The sequence below is a fragment of the Mustela nivalis genome, assembly GCF_964662115.1.
Source record: "Mustela nivalis genome assembly, chromosome: 6".
Classification (NCBI taxonomy): domain Eukaryota; kingdom Metazoa; phylum Chordata; class Mammalia; order Carnivora; family Mustelidae; genus Mustela; species Mustela nivalis.
The window spans coordinates 150,013,117-150,040,850 of record NC_139025.1 but is presented as its reverse complement, the minus strand read 5'-3'; the positions used below and the strand labels follow the sequence as shown (position 1 = coordinate 150,040,850).

The window sequence follows — 27,734 nt, the reverse complement described above, 5'->3', positions numbered from 1 at the left end:
ATCAGCTCTGTGAGCTCGGGTCGACCCCAAATCTCCCGTGACCTTAAATCGGCGCAGCTGCTCTCCGAGCTCCAAGCCTCAGGCTCTAGTTATTCACAAGGGCCTCATTCCTCCAGGTACTTTACAGTCTATGGACCAGGGACCAACGGGCACCGACAGCAGAGCGGCTGCGGCCCCTGGAGCAAGAGGAGGTGAATGAGGAGGCGGGAGACCGAAAAGGCTGGAAGGCTCCCCAGGCGCTCGGGCGGGGGGCTGGCGACCGGACCGCAGACTCGGGTTTCCCAAAAGGCAGTATGTTTGGAGCAGGGGGCTGGGGGAGGACGCGTCTCCCTTCCAGCTGCGAACCCTTGTCATTCCCACAAACCAATCGAGTGTGAATTAGGATTTCCCTAAACGATGCCCCTCGCTCTCCATCCTCCTCCACCTGCGTTGCGGGTATGCGCGGCTGGTGGTGCAATTTAGAAACGTGCCCCGGAGTCCACTTCATAGGGACGTGATCGGAGGGAGGAACCGTTACTTCTGAGAATCCCGGCGTTCCCAGATCTCGACGTGGGGTGAAATGCGGGTCGCGACGCTGCCTTCTGAAGGCGGAACAGGCCAAAAATTGTGAGCGGACCCTCTGCGACCGCGGCAGGACTCGAACCTGCAATCTTCTGATCCGAAGTCAGACGCCTTATCCATTAGGCCACGCGGCCGCCCGACGCCTAGCTCTCTTTGGACAATCTGAAAAGTAGCTTTACCGCCCACCGGCTTGCCTGGGACCAATCCATTTGTTCCTTGAGCAGGGGAGGTTAGACTTTGGCTACCAGGGTACTGCCGGGAGAGCCCACCCGGAAGTCTCCCTCTCCCCCCTGCGGGCGGACCAGTCCACTTGCGGCGCTCTTATTGGTCGCGCCGGGTCTCCCGCCTGCCTCTCGGGTAGCCGCGGGACGGAACGGGGAGCAGACGGGAAGTTGCGGCTGCCAGCGAGGCGGACTGGTCGGGTGGAGGCCACACGCCACCCCGAGGCTCGCGTAGGCCGTGCGGCGGGAGACGCCGCTCCGTGGGCCTGGGGTCGGGAGCCGCAGCCCGGGAAGCACCGGACGGACCGAGGTTTCCGGCGGGTTCGGCCCGGGGCGGGGAGCGGGGGAGGCCGGGTCGCCGAGCGGCGGTGCGGCCCCTCCTTCTCCAGTCAGGGAGCGAGGCCCGGAGCTGGGCGGAGGCTCGTCCCAGGGCGCACCGCGCGCCGCCGGGCACGGGCACGGGCGGGCGCCCGGGCGCGCGGGGGCCGCGGCCTCCTGCAGGGCGCCCTGGGCCCGCGGGGCCACGGCGCGGGCACGGGTGGGAGCCCCGGGGGCCGGCGGCCCGCCCTGCGGGTTCGAATCCGGGGGCTGGCACCTGGCGGCGCTAGGCCCTGGGGCCGCGCCGGTCGCGGAGCTGGCGGCCACCCTTTGGCAAGCGTTTGCCAAGGGTCGGGTCTCGCGACTTGTTCGCCCTGAGTCACCCGCACGGCGGTTCCGCGTGACCGATAGAATCCGTAATCCCATTTTACGGAGCAGGAGCTTGGGGCCTTAGGGAGCTCGCCCAAGGTCACGCATCTCCTGACAGCCAGCGCCGGGATTCAAACCCGCCGCGTCCTCCTCCGGGACCGTCGCTGGTAACCACTGCGTCCTCCTCCCCCAAGTTCACTGATGCACCTGCTGGAACCTCAGTGTCCTCAGGAGGGGTGTTGGTGATTCTCGTGGCTGTTGGGGGCTTCACTGAGAAAATGTCCCTAAAAGCTCCTGGCACGCTGCCTGGGACGCAGTGAGTGCTCGAGGAGTGACGGCTCGTCACGGACCACGTACCGCACATGTGAGAAATAACACTTGGTATCGTCTGTCTCCTTCAGGATTTGTGGGTGGAAGGCAGGCATGGTCAGACCCATTTCACTGACTGGAAAACAGAGACAGGACGTGTCTCCCTCCACGTCTTTCGGCCAGTAAAAGCAGCCAAGCTGGAGCCCAAAGCCAGGTGTCCTGACTCCCAGCGGGGGGCTCCCTGCACCAACCATGAGCCGCCTGCTCTGGAAGAGGGTGGCCGGCGCCACCACCGTCGGGCCAGGGCCAGTTCCAGCTCCGGGGCGCTGGGTCTCCAGCTCCGGCCCCGCCCCCGTCCCCAGCGACGGGCAGCCGCCGTCGCCGCCGCAGCAAGTGCCATCCTCGGAGGGCGGGCAGCTGCGGCACAACCCATTGCACATCCAGATGCTCTCGAGAGGGCTTCACGAGCAAATCTTCGGGCGCGGCGGGGAGACGCCTGGCGAGGCCGCGGTGCGCCGCAGCGTCGAGCACCTGCAGCGGCACGGGCTCTGGGGGCAGCCGGCCACGCCCTTGCCGGACGTGGAGCTGCGCCTGCCGCCCCTCTACGGGGGCAGCCTGGACCAGCACTTCCGGCTCCTGGCCCAGAAGCAGAGCCTGCCCTACCTGGAGGCGGCCAACTCGTTATTGCAGGCCCAGCTGCCCCCCCAGCCCCCGAGCTGGGCCTGGGCGGAGGGCTGGACCCGGTACGGCCCCGCGGGGGAGGCCGTACCCGTGGCCATCCCCGAGGAGCGGGCCCTGGTGTTCGACGTGGAGGTCTGCTTGGCAGAGGGAACTTGCCCCACGTTGGCGGTGGCCATATCCCCCTCGGCCTGGTAAGTAGGGGCTGGGCTCCGGGGACTTTAGCACAGGTGTGGGGGGGCCCAGCTGAATGGTTCGTCTCAGTGACCGTTTCCGGAGGTCCCACTGTGTGCCACCAGGGTGCTCTTGTAGGGACTGCGGATTCGTGGTGAACTAAAGTAGGCTTGACCCCAGCTTTCACAGAGCTTATATTCTGGTGGGAAGACACAGGCAGTTAACAAACACCCAAGCAAACAGCAAGTGGTGATAGGGGCTATGTGGAGAAGGACAGTAGCTTGTGCTTGGGATCCTAGGGGAGACCATTAGAGGCCACCTGGATTGGGTGCTTTTCCCCCTCCCCTAATTGCTTCCTGAGAAGTTAGTCCAAGACCTTTGAACAGTGTTTCTGTTTGGGGATGCTGGTGGTTATCATGGGCTGTCCCAGACAGTACAGAGCATTTAGCGTCGCCAGCTGCTCCCTTAAATGCCAGACCAGCTATCCCTACAATGTCGCCAAACACACTCCCACCCAGATGTAGCACCCCCCCCCCACCCCCCGCAACCCCTCCTCATTGTCCCCAGCCTCCCAAACAGGCATTTTGGTCCCCGGAAGGTATATCCAAATTTCTCTCTCTTCTTTTTAAATAACTTTCTAAGTGCTACCCACGTTTCTTTTTCAAACAATGATGGCAGTCCTGTTTCTCCCCTTTTTTATTCTTCATTCCAGGATTAAAATACTCTTTACAGCCCCAATGCTTTCAGGCATGGCCAGCACAAAAGTTAGCAGTTTCTTTATCCCTATTGGAAGCTACATCTTTGTACAGAAAGCTGCGAAATGTTAAATATGCAGTTGAAAATGGTGAAAACATGGCTAAATAGATAAGGTAGGCATTAATGGCTGAAAAGAGCAAAACCAGGTTCCGCATTGATTTAGTCCCAGTTGAGACGAGAATCTCAGTGCTTCCTGTGTGACTTGACGGTCCATGTAGAGGGAGTACCACCCACTGTTTGAGAAGGTAAAGCAGGCTGTGGTGGCTGAAGGCAAATTAGGAAACCAGTGACAAGAAAGACTTGGTTTTTGATCTCTCGGTCATTTTTGGCCATTTTACCTCAAGCCCCCTTTTCTCTCCCTCCTCCTCCCTCTCCCCGCCCTCCCCACCCTCTCAGCCTCAGTCCATTCTTGCCAGTGGTCCTGGGGGCACTGCTCGGTTTGCGGGGTGGCAGGAGTCCCTGCCGAGGCCTGGGCTCCCGTGGGGGCCTTCCTCCTGGGAGCCTGACTGGAGGGGCAGGGAGTGCCAGATGGGGCCCCTCTGAGCAGTCTGCTGTGAACTTGGGCATGTCCCTCCCGTGTGGCTGTGTAACCGCAAGTTCCAGCTCAGCCTGAGATTTTGGGGTGGTTTTGGGGGCCCGGGGGAGGGCAGCTTAGCCATTCCGCAGAGCAGCTTCCCAAAGGCTGTGGCCGAAGACTATGGTCGTCGCACTAGAGGGTCGTCACACAGGTGCCAACATTGATCTGCGGTTCACAGGACAAGTGTAGAGAGTTAAGTTAACGGCATTGATTCGAAACCTCTTGTATGTGCCACACGTGTTTGCATGTTGGCTGCTTTTTTGTCACAGACGTGTCGTAAGACGGCTCTGTGCGCAGCTGCAGCCCTGGATCTTGACACCAGTCTGGCCTTTTTGTTGTGCCTGGAGTTCCTGCCGTCACCATAGCCTCAGACATGTGACACTTTCCAGCCTCCTCTTCCAGCCAGGGCTCAGAAGGGGGAGGCGGTCGCGGCCTGCGTCCCTGAGCGTATGGCCACATTTGGTTGTGAGTTAGACTTTAGCAGGTTTAAAACGAGGAGCCGCTTTCTGCCGGTTTCCCCCTCCCCTGTGGAAGGTGCTGTTGTGTTTGTTGAAGCTGCGGCGGGGGCGCATGGCCCCAGCTGCTCCGGGGCGGAGGGGGGCTGGGTGGCTGCAGAGGTCACAGGAGGCCTCGTCCCTCCCTTTGGTGCTGAGTGGCTTTGACTCTCTGGCGTCCTCTGTGGTTCACAGTGGGCTTTTCCTCAGTGGCCTTGCCATGCCTGGCCTCGTGGATCTTGGGCACCCTCCAGCCTTGCCCGAGTCGGGGTCAGGCGCCCGCAGATGGTGCTCTTCTCTGCCCGGGTGGCCCGGCCCCTCCAGGCCCACACTTGCCCTCGGCTCCCCTCGGGTGGCTCGGAGAGGCCCGTACCTGCTCCAAGGTGCGTGATTTGCTCTTGGTCCTTCAGAGTCTTTCCAGCCGTTATTTAGATGGTTCATCCTGTACATGTGCAGCATTTGTCTTTTTTTTTTTTTTCTTTTTTTGCTACTTTCAACCAAAAAAAAAAAATTCCCACTTTGGATTCTGTTGGAATTGTCTGTCTCCCTTACTAACGTTTTGAACACCTGCTGTTGGGTGCTTCCAGATCCGAGGGGTAGACAGTGCTCATAAACACAGACTTTGTGAACCCTGGACCCCAGGGTTCAGGTTGGGTGCCCGTGTGGGACCCCCAGCATGCAGCATTTAGCTCTGTTTTATCTGTGGAAGGGTGAAGTCAAGGAGCTTTTATGACCTCCCTCCCACACGCCCCCACCCGCTCTCCGGCTCCGTGAGGGTGGGGAGCACTCCCTGGGCTCGCTCGCGTCCCAGCTGCTAGCCTGGGAGCCGGCTCGCGGCGGTAGGTGTGGGGTCGCGGAGTGGAAGTCGGCCGCGCCTGTGCCCAGCCTGTCTGCCTCTCGCCTCCCTTAGGTATTCTTGGTGCAGCCGGCGGCTGGTGGAAGAGCGTTACTCTTGGACCAACCAGCTGTCGCCGGCTGACCTCATTCCTCTGGAGGTCCCTGCCAGTGCTGGCGGCCCCACCCGGCGCGGCTGGCAGGAGCAGTTAGTGGTGGGGCACAACGTGTGCTTTGATCGAGCCCATATCAGGGAGCAGTACCTGATCCAGGTAAGGTTCCTGGGGCCAGGGTAGCTTCTGGCAGGGGGTGTCCTGAGAGCTCTGACCCTGGGGGTTAGGGAAGGCATTGCTTTTCCTCGTCAGCTTCTCTATCTTGGTAGCAGCTGTGGGGCCTGCCAGTTGACTAGCGCAGCCCCTGGTCCCTGGGCCCTGCTGTTCATTCCCCAGGACTGGCCTGGTACGGCGCGGGCGTTGTCAGGGAGTACTGCTATCCCTTCTCTTGGCGTGGTGGTTTAGAGCATAGCGTGGGTCTTTGGAGGCTCTGGGCCACACAGCCTGGGCTCACACCTGCCCCCAACAGGGGCAAGCAGCCTGAGCGCCTTACCGTCCCTGAGCCTCCGTTTCCTTACTTGTGAAAAGGGGGCGCAGGCAGAAGCTACCTGGCAGGGTTGGGGTGGGGGTGGGGGTTGAACGATGCCTCCTTACAGCCAGCCCAGAAGAAAGGTGGGCCTGGTGAGGGTAGCCTTGTTGACCTGAACAGGGCTACAGAGCTTGCGAGCAGCAGGGCTGGGGTGGGGGGCCGAGGCTGGGAGCTCAGAAGGCCTCGATCTGGCCCCTCTGTTCCCAAGGCAGCCCTCAGAGCTGTGGCTGGACCCGCTGGGAGGGACCCGTGTGTTGTGGTTGAGCCAGGCCTGCCCCTTGGAGGGTGGGATGTGGGAGGGCGAGCCTGTCCCCGCCAGAGGGCTAAGTGTGAGCAAGCACGAGGAGAGTCTTAAGTTTTGGAAGGTCGTGTGATAGGAGGCTGGGGTCGGGCTGGTGGGGTGACACCCCTGAAGCAGTGCCAAGTGGCCTCAGCTCCAGCCCCCCTGCCCCCCACAGGGCTCCCGCATGCGCTTCCTGGACACCATGAGCATGCACATGGCCATCTCGGGGCTCAGCGGTTTCCAGCGCAGTCTGTGGATGGCAGCCAAGCAGGGCAAGCGCAAGGCCCAACACCCCACGCAGCGAGGCCAGAAGGCCCCCCGCAAAGCCGGTGGCCCAGCGGTGAGCGCTCAACTGCGGGAGGCCGGACTGGGCCGCTTGGGACTGTCTCACCAGCCTGCCTGTCTGTCCCGAGGCTGAACTGTATCCCTCGCTCTGGCCCCCCAGATCTCGTCCTGGGACTGGCTGGACATCAGCAGTGTCAATAATCTGGCAGACGTGCATGGCCTCTATGTTGGGGGGCCCCCCTTAGAGAAGGAGCCTCGAGAGCTGTTTGTCAAGGGTAGCATGAAGGACATCCGTGAGAACTTCCAGGTACGGTGCTGGTGAAGGGCTCTGGGGGGCTGGGCCGTGGCAGCCCCTAGCTGACCCCAGGGAGTGTGGCTGCCCAACCTGACCCTGAGACCTGGCCATGGCAGTGGGATGGCTGCCCACCCAGCGCCTTCCTGTCGCCTGTGCCAGGACCTGATGCAGTACTGTGCCCAGGACGTGTGGGCCACCTATGAGGTTTTCCAGCAGCAGCTACCGCTCTTCTTGGAGAGGTGAGGGGGGGCCCCGGTGGGAACCCCTGGGGGTCAGTAGAGTTCTGGTACCTAGATCCTTGGTCAAAAGGTCTCCCTCAGCCTGTGGACTTTAGCCTTTTCAGGGCCTGGAGGGGAGAGCTGAGGGCTGTGGCAGTGCTTCCTGTGTGTGGTCCTGGCTGATTGAGCACCCTGTCCGTGCCCAGACCCTGAGCCCAGGGCTTCACATCTGTCTTGGTCATGTTTGGTAGTGAGTCACTCATACAGTGTGGCCAGTCACAAGTGTCCCCTAGACTTCATTTGAATTGACTGGCCTGTCTCATTCATTTGCCCTTGGGCAGGTCACTTGGTTTCTCAGTGTCTGTGTGTGTCTGTAAAGCACACACAAATAACGCCCAGCCCCATTGGGAGGCTTGTCTGTGATCTAGTGCAGTGCGGGGTGCTTGCTGAGGCTTGACATAGGAGAAGGCACCTGTTTCCACTTTTGCCTGTAACTGTAACAAGGATTATCCCTTGAGGTCGGGATGATACTGTATCCACTTGATAGAGGAACTGTCTATGTCAGGGGAAGTGACTTACCTAGCATCTCAGGGTTCCAGAGTCTTCCAGCTGGGCTTGAGACCTGGTCTGGCATCAGCGCTACACTGCCTGGGTGGTCAGGTTGAGGCTCACCAGACTGGCTCAGGGACTGGGCCCACGCCTTGCTTTCTGGGGCCATTTTTGACTGCCGTGGTGTTTCCGCCCACCCCCAGGTGCCCCCACCCAGTGACCCTGGCTGGCATGCTGGAGATGGGGGTCTCCTACCTGCCCGTGAACCACAACTGGGAGCGGTACCTGGCAGAGGCGCAGAGCACGTACGAGGAGCTCCAGCGGGAGATGAAGAAGTCACTGATGGACCTGGCCAACGACGCCTGCCAGCTGCTCTCAGGACAGAGGTAGGCAGGCCTTGGGAGGGCAGGATCTAGGTGAGTACGGGTGGGCTGGGCCTTACGCCACCCTGGTGTACTTGCTCTGCAGGTACAAGGAAGACCCCTGGCTCTGGGACCTGGAGTGGGACCTGCAAGAGTTTAAGCAGAAGAAGGCAAAGAAGGTGAAGAGGAAGGAGCCAACTACAGCCAGCAAGTTGCCCATCGAGGGGGCTGGGGCCCCTGGGGAGCCCAAGGATCAGGAAGGTGGGGAGCATGGGCGGGAGGTGGGGCAGGGATGGTCCCTGGGAAGGTCCTGGGACCCACTGGGACCACTGAAAGGGGTCCTCCGGCCTTCCAGAGATAAGTGGCTGGGCAGGTCTTCCGGAGAGACCCTTCCGCGGGTCCTAATGGTCCTGCCCACCCTCTGCAGACCCCGGCCCCCCCAGTGAGGAGGAGGAGGTTCAGCGAGATGGCATGGCTCGTGCCTGCTTGGAGCGCTTGAAGGGGACTGCAGAGGTCTTGCCCAAGCGGCCCCAGCATCTTCCTGGACACCCTGGGTAAGCCTCAGCCCCTCATGTGTCCAGAGTCCGCACTTCTCCTCCCATGAGACTCCCTTTACCTGGGCCCCAGCACCAGGGTGGTGTTTGTGGGGAACCCTTGGGGACCTGCTGTCATTCCTTCTGTCTTCCAGTCACTTGCTCATTCTGACCCCCGGCTCGCTGGTCTCATTCAGTGCAAGTGCACTGAGCCCCTGCTGAATGCTGGGCCCACTGCAGCCACCTGGGGTACAGATAGGGACGGTTCCTTTCTAGGAGCTGCTTCTCCCTAGGAGGAGCTAGGCATGAAAACCAACCCAGGCAGCTAGTCTTTATATTCCTGATGAGAAGGAAGAGTGAGCAGTGTTGAGGCAGCACCTAACTCTGCCTGGAGAAATCAGGGAAGGCTTCCTTGAGGAGGGGATTTTTATGAGCCTCATAGACAGGCAGAGATGAGAAAATAGGGGCAACCAGGGTGAATAGCAGGATCTCTTCACAACTTAAGGGAGGTCTAAGTTGTGTACAACCTTTGGGTTGGCCGTGGTGAACAGTGTGTGATAGATGGGGCTCTGAAAGCCCTGTGTGACCCTGGAGCAGCAGTGGGGCAGATCTGCTGTCTTCTCGGGCCAGTTGCTCTCTATGGAACGGAGGTTGGGAAGGAGCCCAGTGCTGGCCCACACTTACAGGCCTTGGTTTCTGACTAGTCTGGTAGGCCTGACCTAGGATCTTCCTTTTCAGATGCGTGAATTATTCTAGGGGACTTCCTGGGGGTCATGGGTGTACCTGCAGAGGGAGGGCACTGGGACTCTAGGCTGAGGTCACCAGAAAGCCTCTGGGCTTTGAAGGGTGGGCGTGGTCATGGGAGAGGGAGCCTGGCTTGTGGTTCTGTGCTGTCCTCCCTCACCGCAGTGACACTGCTCTCCTCGGGTGGGGCACAGGTGGTACCGGAAGCTTTGTCCCCGGCTAGATGACCCCGCGTGGACCCCGGGCCCCAGCCTCCTCAGCCTGCAGATGCGGGTCACTCCAAAACTCATGGCAATGACCTGGGATGGCTTCCCTCTGCACTGCTCGGAGCGGCATGGCTGGGGGTATCTGGTGCCCGGGCGGCGGGACAACCTGGCCCAGGCGCCCGTGGAAACCGCCCCGGCCTCAGCTGGGGTGGCCTGCCCCTACAGGTGAGGCTCAGGAAAGGAAAAGGTGGAGTCTGGGGACCCCTTCCCTTTGCTGGAGGACCCAAGCCTGGCCCAGGCCAGCGGGAAGAGCTGGGGTGCGAGGGTCTGGGTGTGAGTCCTCGTTTCCGTGGCTGCCCTTTCCTTGTGCGGTCGGAGCCCCACAGGGGCGTGGAGGCCTGAGGCCCTGCCCTCGGGTCCAGTGGCACAGCTGCCTTCCCAGGAGCGAGCTGCGGGGGGCTGTCGGGAGCAGCAGCGGAGGTGGGCTGTTTTTCTTTTCTGTGTAGAGTTTATCAAGCACGAGTTCCACTCTGATCATAAAGCTTTCGTGGTGCCCCTCGTTGGTTCGCAGGCAGCCGCGTCAGATCGAGTGGTTAGCCACACGGTAGAGTTGGCAGAACAGAGGTCTAGGGAAGTCTCTGGACTTGTCTGAGATCCCGAGTCCTGAGCTTTGGACAGGCAGGTGTTGGGGACAAGCCGTGGCACTCCACATGGCTCAAGTTGGGAGGCCCGGTTCTGCAGGACAGCCCGAGTTACCTGCAGAGCCCTGGGGACAAAAGGGGCCTGGGGTCCTGTGGGCAAGGCTGCTCAGCTCCCAGAGCTTTCCCAGGGGAGGCGGCTGCTGCGAGCTGGGAGCTCAGATTGGGGTCAGACCAGGGCTCGCACCCTCGCCTGCCACCGGCGTGTTGTGTTTTACTTGGATTTGTCACTCCCTGTCTGAAAACCAGGGAGAGCGCTGTCCCGCTTTGCCTCAGAGCTGGTTCTGAGGCCTGAGCAAAGGGAGTTGGGGAAGGCCCTAGCGAGCCGCCCGGCCCGGGCCCCCCTGTAATCAGAGGCCGCTGCTCTTCTCTGCACAGAGCCATCGAGTCCCTGTACAGGAAGCACTGTCTTGAACAGGGGAAGCAGCAGCCGGAGCCCCAGCAGGCAGGCCTGGCGGAGGAGTTCCTGCTCGCCGACGGCAGCGCCATGTGGCAGACGGTGAGGGCAGCTCTGAAGTCTGCTCCCTCCTGGGGACAGGCGGCCTTCTGGGTGGGGGCGGCGCCCTGGGGGCCCTGGGGTGCTGGCCCTAGGCCAGCCCCCTGCTTCACTTCCTTGGCACCTGGGCCCATCCAGGTGGAAGAACTGGGCTGCCTGGAAGCAGAGGCAGAAGTGGAGGTGGAGGCCAGGTCGGAGCGCTGCGGAGCGGCTGTCCCCAGTCAGCCCCCGGCTCTGGTGAGCGGGCTTCTGGGCTGGGGTTGTCTGGGTGGCGGGGCCTTGCTCTTGTGCCCTACGTAGCTCTCCCCCTTGCCAGAGCATTCCCAAGGTCCCGGGGGTGGGGGTGGGGACACACTGCCTTGCCCGTGGGTGGCCCCATATTTCTTGGAGGCTGAGGAGGGAGCCTGAGGCTCGTGGTCATCCTGCCACTTCTCAGCACACCGTTGGCTGCCTCAGGCCCTTTTCCCATGCCCTGGCCCTCACCGAATGCAGGTGCTGAGCAGGGCCTCATCTAGGTGTGTGGCCCCCACAGACTGCCGCTGGTGGCCCCAAAGGCAGCCAGCCAGCCTATCACCATGGCAACGGACCTTACAACGATGTGGACGTCCCCGGCTGCTGGTTCTTCAAGCTGCCTCACAAGGTGTGTGTCCTGATAGACGCCTGTTCCGTGCTGCCCTCACCGTGCCTTGGGCGCCCATGTCCCTGGAGTGACTCAACCCAGAAGCGCCCTAGCACAGGAGCAACACACGTGGTGGGGCAGGGCATGGTCCCAGACAGTTCCCCATCTCTTGGAGTCTCTGCCTCCTGAAAGTTGGTTGGCGAGGGGCATGGTGGTATGATTAAATGACGGTGGCTATCAGGTGTCGGGCATGTGGGTCACATGATGGGTGCTGGTGTCCCACGGTGGGTAGTTCCCTGGGTCAGCCTCGATCCTGAAGCAGGTGATCTGCCCTTTTTTTTTTTTTTTTAAGCTTTTATTTATTTGACAAAGATAGCAGAAGCATGGGGAGTGGCAGACAGTGGGAGAGGGAGAGGGGGAAGCAGGCTCCCTGCAGAGGATGGGGAGCCCGATGCGGGGTTCAGTCCTGGGACCCTGGGATTATGACCAGAGCCAAAGACAGATGCTCAACTGACTGAGCTGCCCTGTGTCCGCTGAGGATTTTCCTGCTGAGGCAGCCTCAGGAGGCCACAAGGAGACTGAGGCTTCGGCCTGTGCCTGTGTCTCTCACCTCACTTCATCTCACGGAGACAGGAGGCATTTTATCCCTCACGTTAGTGCACGAAGGGTGGATACAGTACGTGAGATATTTTGAGGGAATACAGATACGTATAACTTTTATTACAGTTCATTGTTACACTTTTTTTTTTAATGATTTTTAAAATTTTTATTTTGAAGATTTTATTTGATGGATCATAGGCAGAGAGGCAGGTAGGGAGAGAGAGGAGGAAGCAGGCTCCCCGCTGAGCAGAGAGCCCGACTTGGGGCTCGATCCCAGGACCCTGAGATCTGACCTGAGCCGAAGGCAGAGGTTCAACTTACCGAGCCACCCAGGCGCCTTATTGTTACACTTCTGTTTTATTAGATATTTCTATGACAGTTTCACCATGTGCTGTTTATCATATTTTTTTTTTTTTAAGATCTTATTTATTTGACAGTGTGCGTGTACGCACTCACACAAGCAGGGGGAGCAGCAAAGGGAGAGCAGAGCAGGCTCTCTGCTGGGCAGGGAGCCTGAGGAGGGGCTCAGTCCCAGGACCCTGGTGATCATGACCTGAGCCAAACGCAGGCACTTAACGGCTGAGCCACCCAGGCATCCTTTTCATAGTTTTATCATAAATACACACATGTAGGATGAAAGCTCATATGGGTCCACGCTCTGCAGTGTGGGACATCTGCTGGGGACCTCGGATCCTATGTACCCTCCCCCACCCCAGACAAGGGGGCAGCTGCCTGGTGGAGGGAGATGGTGTTTGTGTCTCAGTTGCTTGTCCATGTGCGTGCATGCACATGCACCTGTGTTGCATTTGGGGATTTCCCGAGACTGGTTTGCTTGAGGTTCTGGGCTTGGTCAGAGCTGAGGTACACAGGGGGTTCCTTAGGGATCTGCCACCAGCTTCCAAGAGCCCCTGCTTCCTTTGCCCTTTTCAGGATGGTAGCAGCTGCAACGTGGGCAGCCCCTTTGCCAAGGACTTTTTGCCCAAAATGGAGGATGGCACCCTGCAGGCCGGCCCAGGAGGTGCCAGCGGGCCCCGTGCCTTGGAAATCAACAAAATGATTTCTTTCTGGAGGAATGCCCATAAACGAATCAGGTGGGCCGCCGTGGGAGGGTGGAAACCTGTCATCTGTGCCCCTGGCCAGGTTACGGCAGCCCTGGGATCCCCTTCTCCCACCTCCCACCCAGGTTCCCCCCGCCCACCCCCCTGTGCCGCACCGGAGGGACAGCCCAGCGACAGTCTTGAGGCTTGGCTTCTTGTGGTTTGGGTGCCGTGTGACTGCGGGCAGGCCCCTTTCCTTCCTAGCCTCAGCCTCTGTGTTTATGTAGAAAGTGGTGTGGTTGGGCCTGGATGGTGGAGCTGCTGGAGCCCTGGATGTGGCTGAGGGGCATGGAGGGCAGCTGGCCTCTGCCGCAGGGCTGGCTGCCAGAAGGCTGCTGCCGTGGCTGCTGAGGTCCGCCCCGAGTGTGGCTAAGATGCTCATGGCAGGGCCGAGGTCAGACTCCTCACAGACACTCTGGGGCAGGACAGAAGCCATCTGGGAGGCCTGCCTGGTTCTCAGATGGCATATACTCCTGGATGAGGGATCTTAGGGCCCCAGGCCTTGGTTGTGCCTCGGCCGCCCTGAATGAAGTCGGTGGGGAGAGGGTGAGGCCTGGCCAGGAGGGGACGCAGTGGCCCCCAGAGCTGGATTCTGTTCCTCTTGGCTTTCCTGAGCCTCAGTCCTGTCCCCGCAGTTCCCAGATGGTGGTGTGGCTGCCCAGGTCGGCTCTGCCCCGTGCTGTGACCAGGTATGGCCTGCCAAGTGGTTGAGGGGACGGGAGAACTGAGTAGGGGAGGACCTAGGACTACAGCAAGCTGCCAAGACTCATGTTCTCCCCTACCCTACCAGGCATCCCGACTACGATGAGGAAGGTCGCTACGGGGCCATCTTGCCTCAGGTGGTGACCGCTGGCACCATCACGCGCCGGGCCGTGGAGCCCACATGGCTTACTGCCAGCAACGCCCGGGTATGTGTGCGCTGCCGTCGCGTCTCTGTGCTGCCTCTCCTGGGTTCCTTAGAAACTGGGTACAGAGGGTTTTCGGGAGGAGCACGAAAAGGACCCTAAGTTCTGGGGCAGTCAGGACCCCAGTTCAAATCTAGCTCTGCCGCTCTGTGGTTCCTTCAGCAAACTTGACCTGAGCCCCTCCTCGTAGTCAGACACGACGAGGTGTGATGCGCACAGCTGCGGTGGGGTGGAGGCGGGGCCGGATGTCTACTGTCCCCTCGCGCTGCTGCTCGGCGGCTGTCCTGGGAGCCCCTGGGGGTGGAGTGTGGGGCCGTGCTTGGCATTACCGAAAGCACCCGGTCAGGAAAGGCCCAGCACTCTCAGTGGAGCCCGACTCCAGGAATGGGGCGGGGGGAGGAGTCTCACTGGGGTGTCTGGGGAGGGCCTGACCTTCCTCTTCCGCAGCCTGACCGAGTAGGCAGTGAGTTGAAGGCCATGGTGCAGGCCCCGCCCGGCTATGTGCTCGTGGGTGCCGATGTGGACTCGCAGGAGCTGTGGATCGCCGCTGTGCTCGGAGATGCCCACTTTGCAGGCATGCACGGTGAGAGGGGCCGGGCCGGAGCCGAGGCAGCCGTGGGGCTGGCAGAACGCCTTCAGGCCGCCTTTCTTACGCCTGGCTCCCCGCCCCCCTCCCCAGGCTGCACGGCCTTCGGCTGGATGACGCTGCAGGGCAGGAAGAGCAGGGGCACTGACCTGCACAGTAAGACCGCGGCGACCGTGGGCATCAGCCGGGAGCACGCCAAGATCTTCAACTACGGCCGCATCTACGGGGCGGGGCAGCCCTTCGCCGAGCGCCTGCTGATGCAGTTCAACCACCGGCTCACCCGGCAGGAGGCAGCCGAGAAGGCCCAGCAGATGTACGCTGTCACCAAGGGCCTTCGCAGGTGAGGGGCCCCTCCCCCATCCGCGTCTCCCCCAGAGCCTTAGGCCTCCTCTGCTCCCTTTCACTGCCCTCGTCACATCTCGCTTTCCCCCTGGCCTGAGCCCTCTCTTGGCTCCTCTCCCTCCAGCCCTCTGACCTGGCTCCAGGATAGTTGGCCCCGGGGGTTGTGACATTTGCTTATTGAATAACTTGAAGCAGTTTTCATCAGAGTTAGGCTGGACTTCTGTGTTGCCACGAAGCGGCGGCACGGTGGCGGCATGGGGTCCGGGGAGCGAGTGAGGGCGGGGCGGGGCGGTGGGCATTGGTAGGGGCAGCGCTGGAGCCCTGGAGACCTCGGATGGGCTTTGCTCCAGGAGGCTGCGGTTTGTTCCCTCTGGCCGTGCCGCCTCGTGTGCTCAGGGCCTTACTGGGTCCCAGGAGGGCCTTAAAGACCGGGAGGAGAGGGACGGGTCTGCCTTCCACAGGTACCATGTCCAGGGGCCACAGTTAACGAGCAGGTCTCCTCCTGGGAGGCTGCAGGGCGAGCAAGTGAGGGTGTAGGGGGAGCGTGCGAACACCGGGGAGGGGTACAGCTCGCACTGTGGGGACTGTGCGATGAGGATGGATGAGGTCGGGCCTTAGTCGTGGAGACCTTTGAAGGGGACACGGGGGAGTCTGGCCCGAGGACGCGGGTGGTGGGGAAGGCCCAGTGCAGTGTGGAGGTGAGTGACGGGCATGGGGAGCCGTCAGGGTCAAGCCTGGTGAGGTCTGAGGCCGCACCGGAGCTGGGAGTCTGGGGCAGTGGAAACTGAGGGGTTCGGTCTGACTTGGCTCAGCGCGGTCTTCTCTACATGTCCTTCTCCCTTCAAGGAGTATCCCATTCCCTACCATCCCTCCCTTCTGAGGTCACAGCCCTTGTGTCTCCTGCACTAAAGCATGGAGCTCAGTGGCCGCTGGGCGGTCTGGCGTTTGCAGCACGAGGACAGTGGTAACCGTGCTGGCTCCCAGGCTGGCATCTGTCCTTTACTGGGCTTCCATGGCATAGCCCGTGGAGGCCTGAGTTCCCGTCTGGGCTTCACCTCTTGGCAAGTTACTTACCCCCTCTCAGCCTGTTCCCCCCTCTGATGTCGAGCCCAGGGGCACAGGCATGGGCCTGGGTGTCTGTGAGTACTGCAGCCTGGGGCCGGGCACCCAGGAGGCACTCCCACGGGAATGATGTGGGGACGCTGCCCCCAGGTACCGGCTGTCGGACGAGGGCGAGTGGCTCGTGAGGGAGTTGGACCTCCCTGTGGACAGGACTGAAGACGGCTGGGTTTCCCTGCAGGATCTGCGCAAGATCCAGAGAGAAGCTTCGAGGAAGTAAGAACCTTCTGTGTCCTAAGGAGGGAGGGCAGGTCTGGGTTCGCCTGGGGGAGCTGGGATATACTTAGTTTTAGCTCAGAGATGCTGAAAGGCAAAGCCTGGCTTTTGTGTGTGTGTCCCCAGGTCACGATGGAAGAAGTGGGAGGTGGTTGCCGAACGAGCGTGGATGGGGGGCACGGAGTCCGAAATGTTCAATAAGCTGGAGAGCATTGCCATGTCTGACACCCCGTGTACCCCAGTGCTGGGCTGCCGCATCAGCCGGGCCCTGGAGCCCTCGGCTGTCCAGGGGGAGGTAGTGCGCGGTCCTCGGAGCCTGGGGAGAGGGGGTCACAGGGAGGGGCAGGGCTCCGGTACCACCACCTCCCCACAGCGAGCCGGTGTGTGGCTGAACCCCTCTGACCTGTGCCCCCTCCCCCCCCAGTTTATGACCAGCCGCGTGAACTGGGTGGTGCAGAGCTCTGCCGTGGACTATCTACACCTCATGCTCGTGGCCATGAGGTGGCTGTTTGAGGAGTTTGCCATCGACGGGCGCTTCTGCATCAGCATCCACGATGAGGTCCGCTACCTGGTGCGAGAGGAGGACCGCTACCGCGCGGCCCTGGCCCTGCAGATCACCAACCTCCTGACCAGGTACGCGGGGCAGGGGCTGCTCACATCTCCCTAGGAATGAAGGTCCTAAAAAGACCAGCCTCAGCTGTAAGTCGGATTTCTTGGATTTGAAAAGACCATAAATCCAGACTAGAGGACGGAAGTAGTGAGGAGGTCAGGGAGGTGTTCCATGAGTAGCTGCCATCGTGGTCTCCTCTAGCCACAGACTTTTGTTTTAAAAATCAAATGAAAGCTTTTCTCAGTTCATGTAAAATCAAGAGGTTTTTCTTTTATCCATGTTTCCTTAAGTGCCAGAAGTTTATGATTCCTCGTTGTGTTTTCTGGTGGTAGTCTGAAACTCCGATGTGGCTTAAAAAACATTTTCTATATGGGGCTGTATTCCCTTGTAGTAAGATTCCTAGTTTACCTGGTTGACTCCAGTAATCACAGTTCCGTAATGGTCTATCATTCAGAACTAGTTTGGGAAGCAGATCTCCTAATGGGTGGATCATGGAGACGGTACTTAACACTCCATGGCCCTCTCCATCTGCCCCTGGGGCGGTTGTGCCTGACAGCTGACAGTGAACTTCGGGGGGAGAGACATGTTCTAAACCCCTCACTGTGCAGCGGTGTGCTGGGGGAGGGCCGGGTCTGAGAGGGGACTGGTCTCTTGCAGGTGTATGTTTGCCTACAAGCTGGGTCTCAATGACCTGCCTCAGTCCGTCGCCTTTTTCAGCACAGTCGATATTGACCGGTGCCTCAGGAAGGAAGTGACCATGGATTGTAAAACCCCTTCCAATCCAACTGGGATGGAAAGGAGATACGGGATTCCCCAGGGTGAGCTGCACCCCGCTCCAGTCGGCACGCGCAGAGTGCGGGCGGGTCCGGGGAGGGCGTGCCCGGGACCTCCAGGGACCATGATGTTCACGGCATATGAAGGAAGAAACCAGAACTCAAAATATTTCCTCTTTAACCACAGAGAAATATATTTTAGATGCCACCTTGTATAAGGTCAAAGTGCATTTTTAGGTGAAAAATGTGCTTTGAATACCAAACAAGCAGAAAGATACATTTAAAAAGAAAATAAGCTTATTTTATACAGAAAGAAAACGGGCACTCCCCAACGGCACCTTCTGTCCCCGGCGGTTGCTCTGCCTTGCTCTTCCCTCCTTGCTGGCTCCTGGGCACCACCAACCACGGGCACTGTCTTTCAGGTGAAGCGCTGGATATTTACCAGATAATTGAACTCACCAAAGGCTCCTTGGAACCGTGAAGCCGGCCTGGACCGCAGCTGCAGGCCCCGAATTTGCTCCCGTGGAGTTCCGTCGGGGTGGCGCAGGCTCCCACACTCAGGCTCGCGTTGTGCTGCTTGCAAAAGGGCTCGCGGGAGGCCAGCCCTCGCCAGCAGCAGGAGCCGCCTAGACGGCCTGCCTCCGAGGGAAAGTGCGGCGGAGTCCAGTGGGTTCAGAGCCAAGATGCCACCAGTGGTGCAGGCTGTAGGACACGGGGCACTGTTGCTTGTTGGGTAAAAAGAAAGCAGAAGCCCCAAAGTTCACATTAACTCAGGCATTTCATTTCTTTTTTCCTTTTCTTCTTGGCTGGTTCTTTGTTCTGTCCCTCGTGCTCTGATGCAGTGCCCTAGCGGGAGAGAAGTAATGCTCAAATGTGATAAGCCTGCTCAGAGGCCGTGGAAATAAAAACAAAAATCCTTTATCTTCTCATCAAAGCCTGTGGTAGTCCTGCTTTCTCCCCTTCTCCGAAAGGTGGTTCTGTCTGTGGAGGAACAGGGAGGCCTGCCACGGGGCTGAGCAGCCAGCACCGAGGCCCTTCTGCAGGGCAGAGGCAGGGGGTGAGAGAACAGGCGCCTCTGTGCCTCCCCGAGCCCCCTGACCGCATGGGGCCAGGTGCATTACTGCCTGCAGGGGGATACATGAAGAATGCAGCTTCGAGCTCTCTGAGAAGCCGGCAGTGTGAACTTCCACCCTTACACACACCTGAGCTGCGGCAGTACGGGGAGCTCCCTGGGGTCGGGTCTACGACCGCACAACTAAAGGGCGCGGGGGCGGGGGACCTGGAAAAGCCGCACCTGAGCCAGGCAAGAGGCAGAGAGGTTCTACCAACTGGTTGCTGAGCCACAACCCTGGGGCTAGTCACCTTCCAGGGGTTCAGAAGGTCACAAGAAAGACCCACAGTAAGAACTTGTGTCCTCACCCCCATTCTGGAAAGGTCTGCCCCACCTGTGTGCCAATGTGGGGGACTCCCATGTGGTCTGCTTAGTGTCGGCCGTGCCGGCCTTGCCTTTTCCTCGGGGGGAGGGGGGCGGGGGGGCTCCCCGCCCTCCTGGGCTGCTCCCATCGAGGCTCCCCACATCAGGGGGCGGGTGGCGTCCCGCGCTCTGGTTGGAAGCAGGCACTGACCTCTTCGGGTTCATCCGCCTCCTCATCCCGGAGAACCATGTCCAGGATGTTCCCTTTGATCTTGAAGTCTCGCGAGGTGCTGAGCTTCATGTGCTGCATCAGGTTCACCTAGGACAGGACCGGGCTGTGGGCACGTTCTCCTCCGGCCAGAACAGGCCCCGCCAGCAATGGCCTCAACAACCCTTCAGTTCCTCCTTAAAGCCCACACATCCATGGCCTTTTCCCAGAGTTCCCAAGTGATAGCTGAACTCAGGGCATCAGACCACGAGGAGCAAAGAGAGAGAGTTCTATTTTCTTTCCCACCACTCTGTGCAGCTTCAGTCCACGCAGCCCCTCCCAGGTCCGTGGGAACAGTGGCACGGCTGTGTGTGTTTACCTTGGACTTCTTCGAAAGGTGGATGAGGAATTTCTCATACTGCTCAATGGCGAAGATGAGATTAGGGATTGGCTTGGTTTCTCGGAGAACTCTGGCCTGCAGGGCAAAGAAGGGAAGACCTGAGTTTCAGGTTCAGAGGTTTCTGAAGTCGTCCTCTGAAGGGGTCGGCGAAGCGGTCGGCAGCAGGAGAAAGCTAGTCTGTCTGCCAATCAAACACAGGGTTCCTTATGTTCTGGTAACTTACGATTTCTGGCAGTTAATCTCGTCAGAGAGAGCACTGAATCCCCGTCGATAATCCCCTGGGATTTACGGTTTTGTAGACCACTGGCTGAAAGAAGGGCCTCTTGGAGAAATCTGGTTGTGTCCCTGACCTGATACCCCAACACCAGGAGCTCATTCTGGTGCACACTGCTGTGTTTTTTTAATTTAATAAAGGCCACGAATGAGGATTTGGGGGTTAAAAAAACATGACCTTGGAGATAATTCTGTATCTGAACATTAAATTTTTATTTTTCTCAGGCCCATGTCTTACAGTATGATGCACTGTCAAACCCATTTAGCTAGTCCACTTGGTAGGCATCTCGGTTTTTTCAGGACTTGCTTTTACAAACAACACCGCTAGGACCCTCCTGTACGCGGGCTTCTAGCCTCCACTCCTGTGGGAAAGGGCACGAGTGGAGTCGGAGCTCCTGAAATTCGGCAGTTGCCCCCAATGCTGCGGACGGGACCTTTGCCAGCAGCATCCTAGAGCGACCTCGTCCGTGTTCCCGCCCTGCCCCTTTCATTTCCTTCAGGGAGCATCTACTGGGCTCATTAACTTTTCCTAAAACAACTCCCTCCCAATGAGAATCCTAAACCATTGTCATTTTTAAAGAAAAAGCTTAAGATGTTCGAGGGCTTCCTAAATAAAATATGGGGCTTTTGGTTCAGAGGGAAAAAACGCTCCCTCTGAACACAATCTGAGCTGAGCAGCAGCCCCACACACGTTTCGGTAAGAGCGTTACGAGCTACAAAGCACATGGCCCGCAGCTGACCAATCTAGGGCTCAGTACCCAGAGTTGTTTAACCACCGCCACTGCCATGACCAAGCGCAGGGCATTTTCATCCCCCCAGGAATTGCTACCCGTTTCTGCAGGCTTCCCCGGCTCTGGACAACCACTAATGTACGTTCCATCTTTCTAGATCTGCCTGTCCTGGACCTGCCCTGTAAATGGAATCCCGCCACACGTGGGCTCCCAGGGACTGGCTTCTGTCCCTGCACGCAGTCACAGTTGCCCAGCACCGTGTCTGCGAGCGGCAGCTGCTTACCATGGCTGTGGCAACCGCGGCTGCTTTCCCCTTCTTCTCTCCTGTACATTTCAGGCTCTGACTTTTCTTGTTCTAAAGACACAGAAACAGATTCTCTCATTGCCGGAGATGATGGTGGTAACTTCCTAAGAAGGCGATTACGGCAGAATATGGGGGGCCTCGTAAGGGGACCAAGTCTGGGCGAAGAGAGAACCAGCGGCAGATGCTGGAAAACGGGGAACATTTTGTAACGCTTTATGATCCTCAGATATTTTGGGGGTCTTGTTGGGAAGTTTACAATCTTGCTCTTAGTACTAGCACATGGAAGTGAAGGCAGGACTGACTGTTCTTACACCAGGCCAGCCAAGAGGTTGGTGACAATGGGGACTGTTAGGATGGCGGCAGGAATTCGATTTCCCCACGGGGCAGTTGGCTCCAAGGGTTTCCATGAAGGAGAGGAAACCAGAGGTGGCTCCCAGGGCCTTCCGTCTTTCCACTTAGGGACCGCAGACACGTCTCATGTGCCATGTGGTTACGAGCTTGAGGAAGGTTTAAAGATTCTAGGAACACGTACCTGTGTTGTCAGTATCGCAGAATAAAGAGCTTATTCTGGGCACAGAATAAGGGAACCGAGGATAAGGCGGCAGAGAGCACAGACCCGCACCGCATGTGAGCTACACGAAACACGGGCACTTCTACCTGAAGGGGCGTTCTGTGCCTGCCTGTGGATGAACACGCCTGCCCCACGCCACAAGTCAGAGAATGAGAAACAGAGACCTGAAAATGGTGAGAAGTGTACCACTGGAACCTCGGGAGAAGCAGGAGTCCATGTGGCATGTCCTGGAAACTGAGAAATGGCAGGGACTCGAGAGGGGCTGGTGTGAAGAAGTCTACTTTTAGCTTTGGAACACAGGGTAGAGGGCGAGGCCCTTTGAAGAGAGGGGCAGGGAGGCTGCCATAGACAGAACTCTGCTGAAACTCCTTCAATCAGTCCCTGTCCACTGCCCATTCCTGGTGATTCAGGAGGACTAAAAATCCCAGCTGGAGGAGGTATCTTTTATTTATTTTTTATTTTTAAAGATTTCACTTGTCAGAGAGAGCACAAGCAGGGGGAGTGGCAGGCAGAGGGAGAGACAGACTCCCCGCTGAGCAGGGAGCCTGACGTGGGGCTCAGTTTCGGGACTCTGGGATCATGACCCGAGCTGAAGGCGGATGCTGAACCAACTGAACCCCCCACCCAGGCGCCCCACGAGGCATGAAGAGGCAAGCTCGGAGCAGGACGCTAAGGGGTTTGCAGTATTGGTTTTCGTTGCTTGTGTCCCACTGACAGAGACCCAAGGCTGTGCGGGGGAAAAAAGAAGCGGCTTTAAGAGAATAACAGCTCTCTGAATGACGTGGGAGATGCAATCCTGGTTTCTGGCTGAGCTGGAATTAAAGGAACCAGAGGCTTTTTGCCCAAGGTTGCTCACGAAGCACGTCTCACCGTCCGAGGAGAATGTCTGGCTGTGGATCAGCCGACTCGTGTATGGCTTCCAGTCAACCGCGGGTGCGGCTGGGGAGGGCAGCCTGAGAATTAGCGAACTGGTTTCTGTGTGATGCGGGGAAACAGTCTAGGAGAAGCCTGGAGACTCCCAGCAGACAGTGCTTGAGAATGGGCTGAGAAACACCAACTCAAGGCCCTCTAACAGCTCACACGCCCACCAGCGTCAGCGGGTCCTGGAGCGGGCGCTGGCCAAATCCAGTCCCTGCTTGTCTTGTCCGAGCCGCTGCCCAGGCGGCCTGACCTGCCCCTCTGTCACGACGGCAGAGGCGGGCAGCGTAACCGACCACAGCCTGCAACGTTTACTCTCTGGCCTCTTAGAGAAAACGTCTGCTGACCCCTGCTGTGGGGCCAGACTACCTGGGCTCAGTGTCTGCCTCTGGACTGGCTCTGTTCTTTGCATTCGCCTCTCCTCCTTTCCAGTTGCTTACACTGGGCAACTCCTGACTCAGGAGGTAGTGAGGAGGATTAAGGGGCTGAGGGAGAGAAGCCTGACCTAACGCCAGGCCAGGATCCTAGAGAGCCCGGGGAAGGTTCTCTGCGTGTTCGCCGCTCTGGTAAAACGAATATGGTCTTACAGCACTAGTTTCCAAGCTGTACTCTTTGGACTGCTATTCTGCCAAACGGCACTTGTTATTTAAAAAAGGAAAAAAAGAAAAAAAGTTCTTGAACTTGAAAAGTACACGGAACGTATTTAATCAGCGTGGGACCTCTCGGCCACTTCGCTGTGCTCATGAGTACCGTGAATCTGTAAGGTGAGAAACATGTACAGGTACTTGCTCAGACTCCTCCTTTCTGAGGACTGTCTCAGTCTGTACACTCTGTGAAATGGGGCCTTCCTGGAGACGGGGAACTCCAAACCTGACCCAGGAGAGGAGGGATACATCCCCTATTCAGACAAGAGACGGGTCTGACAGGACGGCACCTATGTGAACATTTCTGAGCAAGCACGCACGTGAGATTAAAGGAGAGGCCAGAAGCAACAGCTTGGTGAGAGCAGGCCTACGCTGTTGCCAAACGGGAGGCCTGACCCAGATCGCAAGCGTGGTACAAAGGCAAGATGACAGAACCTTAGCTAGCAGCGCACGACTCGGCGCTCCTCTGGCCCAACCCAGGTGACCGGCCCCTGGGTCACGGATGCACCAGGGGAGGGGAGGGAGCCCCCTTCTGGCACAGAATGAAACAGTTACCGATAGGAAGATGCGTCTGTGCACAACCCAGAGTTAGAAAGCACGTGGGCACCGCTACAAAGCGGTCCCAATCCACCACTGTAACAACTGGTTCTGGACTTTTGGCTGAGGTTGACTCAGTGCACATCTGCTCGGTTCGGTGAAGATGAGTAACGGCCCGTGATACTCTTCACTCGACCTGGGACTAAGTGGCCTTGGGAGACCGTGGGTCGTCATGTATTGAAGCCACAGGGTCTCAACTGGAGGTGATTTTGCCCTTTTGGGACATTTGGCAATTTCTAGGGGCATTTCTGGTTATCACAACTGGGGGCCACTACTGGCATCTGGTGGATAGAGGCCAGGACGCTGCTAAATAACCCAGAATGCAGGTTAGAGGCCACACATCAAGGAATTATCTGGCTCAAGAGATGTCCATAACGCAGAGGCCTACAATCCCCGTTTAATAAGCCAAAGTAACAATCGTCAGGTATGACAAGAACCTGGTGGGATCTGTGACTGGCGGACACTGAAAATTCCTCCTAGTCCTGCAGGAGCCCATTACTTTCTTCATTTAGGAGGAGGAGAAAGGGGTCTGGGCACCGGACAAGACTAGCCCACCTGCTCTCCACTCCGTGGAAGGGCTGGGCCCCCACGTACGCGCACCATTGGACGTCAGCCTTCACGTGCCCCCTGCTACTTTACTCACTCGCCGCAGGACAGCCCATGGCTTGATTTAGAATCAATACAAACCAAGTCACAGTGCCAGCAGGCATGTTCCTTCCCTGCTCCAAATGCAAGCGGACCACTTTCTCCAAATTAAGAACTTTTTTCTTTGCATGACTAAAGGTTTCTTCGCTGTAAATACCTCAAGCCTTGGCTTCCACTTCCAAGTGAAACCTTTGGTTTATGGCAAATAGGGAAGAAACTGCATGGACACTGGGCTCCCGGGACCACGCAGTCCCCCCCCGGAGACACAAGTCCCTTCCTCCAGGCAGATCTATTCTGGTACTGAGTCACTTACCTGTATGTAAGAAATGAAAGAATAGCACAGGGGGGTCAGATGAGAACCGGACAGTTTCACCTGCAGCAAAAGACAAGGAAACCAATGTAACTGCAGGAAGGGACGGCTTCCCCCATTCCCAGGAAAAGCATCTTCAACTCACCAGCTTTTCCATATTTTTTGGAATTCCTCCGGCGCTCTGACACACCTGGAGATACTAACCAAAGATTCCCAGATTAGCTGACATCCTCGGTCAACGTCCCCGTCCCCAGACGCCTGCAGCAGAGTCACGAGCTAAGGGAGTGGGACTCGCTGCTGGCAGCCGAGGGAAAGGAAACAAGCTCGCACGTTCATGGAGAATCCTAGCACTAGGCTGCCTCTGTTCCTTCCTCAAAGCTCCTGAGCCTCCCAGTCACAGACAACGAACGAAGGGCTTCCATTTCTGACTCGTTATCTTACTGCCTTAAAAGCTCTTCAGGCCAGTGGCTCCTGCATCTAGAAAACCAGTGACTTTCCTGTTTTTCCTTTAAAAATGCCAGTAAAGAGAAGAGGCTTTCAGTATTTCCAGCAGGGATGTTTAAGAGACACACCGTGTGGCCAGAGCCGCACCTTCTGAGATGGCCATGCTGCTGCTTGGGGACACCACACGGCGGTCTACCGTCCTTTCTGGGTTGTCTAGGCCCTTCTAGGTATTTAACATGGATCACTGCTAGAATCAGAACCACATCACCCGTGCCTACTTCCTGCTGAGTGTCTGCTGAGGACCAAAATTATTCTAAGTGCAGGAGAAGGGTTCCCTGCTGACAGACACTAGAGAGCATCAACTCAAACCCAGGGCAGAACATGCCTCGCATTTAAAATTAATAACCTTTCTCCCACCCATGCACCTGACCTGTAAGGCATTTAACACCTACTTGTTAAAGGAACAAAATAAGGAATAAACACCTCTTTAGTGCCCAGACTGGTTTGAAATAGTACCATTTTGCATGCAATGAAGTGTCTGCTGAATTCTACAGCCGTAGATTAGATTAAGTCCTAAAGAGGCGCTCACTCTCAAGCGGATGCCACACACTTAATGCCCGCCCCCCAAAAGGATGGGGGAGACCTCTAAAAGAAGATTTAGAATTACGCCGTCAACTGCTATTTTTTCCTGGCCTTTGGAGACACCCGCCACCCACTGACCAAACCAGAATCAAACCACAGCCTGCACAGGGGTAGGCAAGAGCTCTGCAAGGGGGTCTTCCCCTGTGGAGAGCGGGGCCCTGGCTGGGTCTCCAGCTGGCTGGGGCGACAGGGCAGGAGGGACGCGGGTCATCTCCCGGACACTCACATATCTAACAAGTGCTGTGAGAATGGTGTACATTTTGCAAAGGTCCTTTAACAAGATGTCCACACAGCTGCCCGATGGCAGGGCCGTCTGTACGAGCTCGTGGAAGAAGGTAAGCAGAGTTCCCAGCTGCATGATGATGGCTTTCTCGATGGGATGATGTGGGCGGGTTGCCTGAGAGGAAGGCTCTTCTGGAGGGAAATGAAATTGGCGCACTCAAAACCACTGACCTTATTTTCTAGTTAAAGTGAAGGAGATGTAGAAATCTACTAAGCGTGATGAAACGGGAAGTTTTTGCGGACAACGAGCATGCAATCCATCATGCACAGTCAATCAATAGCCCTTCTATCATAAGCCACACTACCGTCTACTTTTTCCATTGCACTGGAAATCCGGCTCAAGCCAACTAACAAACGAGCTGCACTTTCCCCCGCTCCCTGGCTTACGAGCTGCACTTTTACGCAACCTGGATTTTACACAATCTGGATTTTACGCAATCTGGATTCTGGGGACCCGCTCTCATCACAATCCTTGTGACTCCACCCTGAGCGCACCTTACCTGAGACAATTTCTTGGCTCACTTGTCCCTTAAGCTTGGTGATCAGCCAGTCCACTTCTTCTAGGACTTTTTCAGCCTGACTCAGAACAAGCAACTGTAAAAGAAAAGAAGGCCTGGCATGGCTCCCTGTTGGAGCAACAGAACCACCAGGTCCGTCCAGAAACACGAGCCACTACAGTGTGCTCTTTGCAGGGAGAAACATGGGAGGAATGACAAGGCCGTTTCCCATGGCTTGGTGGTCCACACTTACACACACAGTAGGAGCAGCTGTTCTCAAATTCACCATCGCGAAGTGGTCCGTTTTCTCTACCTCTACATCCTGAGGAGGCAGAGAGAGAGGAGATGGGATTGCAGGAAGGCTGGGCCCCGAGCTCCAGCCCCAGTCAGCGTGTCGCAGCAAAGGCTCGCTGCCGTACCTCGTCTATGTCTCCGAGATGCCCATGGATGTCCTGGGACAAGTCACGCAGCAGGGTGACGGGACTCTTGTACAGAACGTGGAGGCTGAAGAGCAGATTCATCAAGCCCTTGCAAAACGAGGGATCCTCTAAGAGTGGGAAGGAAAGAAAATGAAAAGGTAAGCTCTGACCCAGTCAGTCTTCAGGGGACAGGGGGCCTAACCAGAAATGCAGCCTGTCGTGTCCCACGTATGCTATCCCAGCACTGGACACAGTCGTCCAAGGCAGCTCTCCCACAAGCTACACTCCTGTCCACAGGGCCAAACAAGGCAGAGGTTTCCTATGATTCTCCGGTCACTATTGCTGAGGAACTAGTGCCCAGATCAAGAAACAAAAAACTACCAACACCTCCAGAAACCCCCTCCTACCTCACTTGCCCCAGCAAGGCACCTGCTCTCCTGACTTCTACCATCACATCTGGGGTGTCCGATTTTGAACCTGATCCAAATGGACTCATGCGGGAAGCATTCCCTCTCAACAGTCTGTGCAATCCCTGCGTGTTGGGTGCTGGTGGCCTGCCATTCTCACAGCTGCTCAGGGTTCGGCTGCCTGTGCACATCGCCGCGCCTTCACCCCCTCCACTGCCGACCAACACCTGGGTTTGTTTCTACCTACGGACACAGTGCGGCCGGGAGAACCCGGCGGCCTGCGGGGCCCAGAGTGGGGCTGCTGGACCGTGAGCACACACCGCCCAACAGTCCTCCCGTTGGCTACACGAACGAGGCCTTCTGCCGGTGCTGAGCGGGAGGGCCGACCACTCTGTGTGCTTACCAGCCACGGGCATGGCTCTTTTTCATTTTGGTCACTCTAGTGACTGTGTAATGAATACCTTTCCTTTTTTTTTTTAAAGATTTTATTTATTTATTTGACAGAGAGAAAAAGATCACAAGTAGGCAGAGAGAAGGGGGAAAGCAGGCACCCCGCAGA

At 57.9% G+C, this 27,734-nt stretch overlaps 2 protein-coding genes across 10 annotated transcripts in view; one reads left to right on the top strand and one right to left on the bottom strand.

The window, feature by feature from the left end:
- The first annotated feature begins 875 nt into the window (after positions 1-875).
- POLG (DNA polymerase gamma, catalytic subunit) lies at positions 876-18,403 on the top strand. 4 transcript variants are annotated; one of them, XM_082736069.1, is made up of 24 exons: positions 906-1,092; positions 1,871-2,650; positions 3,343-3,499; positions 5,368-5,563; positions 6,392-6,556; positions 6,662-6,808; positions 6,956-7,035; positions 7,767-7,949; positions 8,032-8,186; positions 8,353-8,479; positions 9,397-9,633; positions 10,485-10,605; positions 10,741-10,839; positions 11,135-11,242; positions 12,752-12,912; positions 13,554-13,607; positions 13,709-13,826; positions 14,271-14,406; positions 14,503-14,749; positions 15,964-16,086; positions 16,213-16,381; positions 16,511-16,719; positions 17,354-17,514; positions 17,892-18,403. In XM_082736069.1, exons 5-24 carry the CDS (start codon positions 6,401-6,403, stop codon positions 17,948-17,950), a joined length of 2,850 nt encoding a protein of 949 aa, XP_082592195.1. In that variant the 5' UTR covers positions 906-1,092; positions 1,871-2,650; positions 3,343-3,499; positions 5,368-5,563; positions 6,392-6,400; the 3' UTR covers positions 17,951-18,403. The 4 variants fall into 4 exon arrangements, with proteins under 4 accessions (XP_082592194.1, XP_082592195.1, XP_082592196.1 ...); XM_082736071.1 differs by having other exon boundaries at positions 927-1,092; positions 6,913-7,035; XM_082736068.1 differs by lacking the exon at positions 3,343-3,499 and having other exon boundaries at positions 876-1,092.
- Positions 17,639-27,734, bottom strand: part of FANCI (FA complementation group I) — an 84,697-nt gene continuing 74,601 nt past the window's right edge. For 2 of the 6 annotated variants that reach the window (XM_082736063.1, XM_082736062.1), the window contains exons 29-38: positions 26,769-26,896; positions 26,603-26,671; positions 26,353-26,446; positions 25,797-25,984; positions 24,630-24,683; positions 24,488-24,547; positions 20,779-20,850; positions 19,471-19,566; positions 19,095-19,202; positions 17,639-18,315 (exon numbers count right to left, since the gene is read on the bottom strand). In XM_082736063.1, coding sequence (XP_082592189.1) covers positions 18,235-18,315; positions 19,095-19,202; positions 19,471-19,566; positions 20,779-20,850; positions 24,488-24,547; positions 24,630-24,683; positions 25,797-25,984; positions 26,353-26,446; positions 26,603-26,671; positions 26,769-26,896 — 950 coding nt within the window. In that variant the 3' untranslated portion in view covers positions 17,639-18,234. Of the gene's footprint in view, positions 18,316-19,094; positions 19,203-19,470; positions 19,567-20,778; positions 20,851-21,243; positions 21,535-24,487; positions 24,548-24,629; positions 24,684-25,796; positions 25,985-26,352; positions 26,447-26,602; positions 26,672-26,768; positions 26,897-27,734 lie in introns of those variants that run through there. The other 4 variants (XM_082736064.1, XM_082736065.1, XM_082736066.1 and 1 more) reach the window with 2 other exon arrangements.

Coding starts and splice junctions, on each gene's coding strand:
- POLG (XM_082736068.1), top strand. CDS start 2,031: ATGAGCCGCCTGCTCTGGAAGAGGGTGGCCGGCGCCACCACCGTCGGG. Junction 6,809..6,955: donor ACATCCGTGAGAACTTCCAG/GTACGGTGCTGG, acceptor CGCCTGTGCCAG/GACCTGATGCAGTACTGTGC. Junction 8,480..9,396: donor CATCTTCCTGGACACCCTGG/GTAAGCCTCAGC, acceptor GGTGGGGCACAG/GTGGTACCGGAAGCTTTGTC.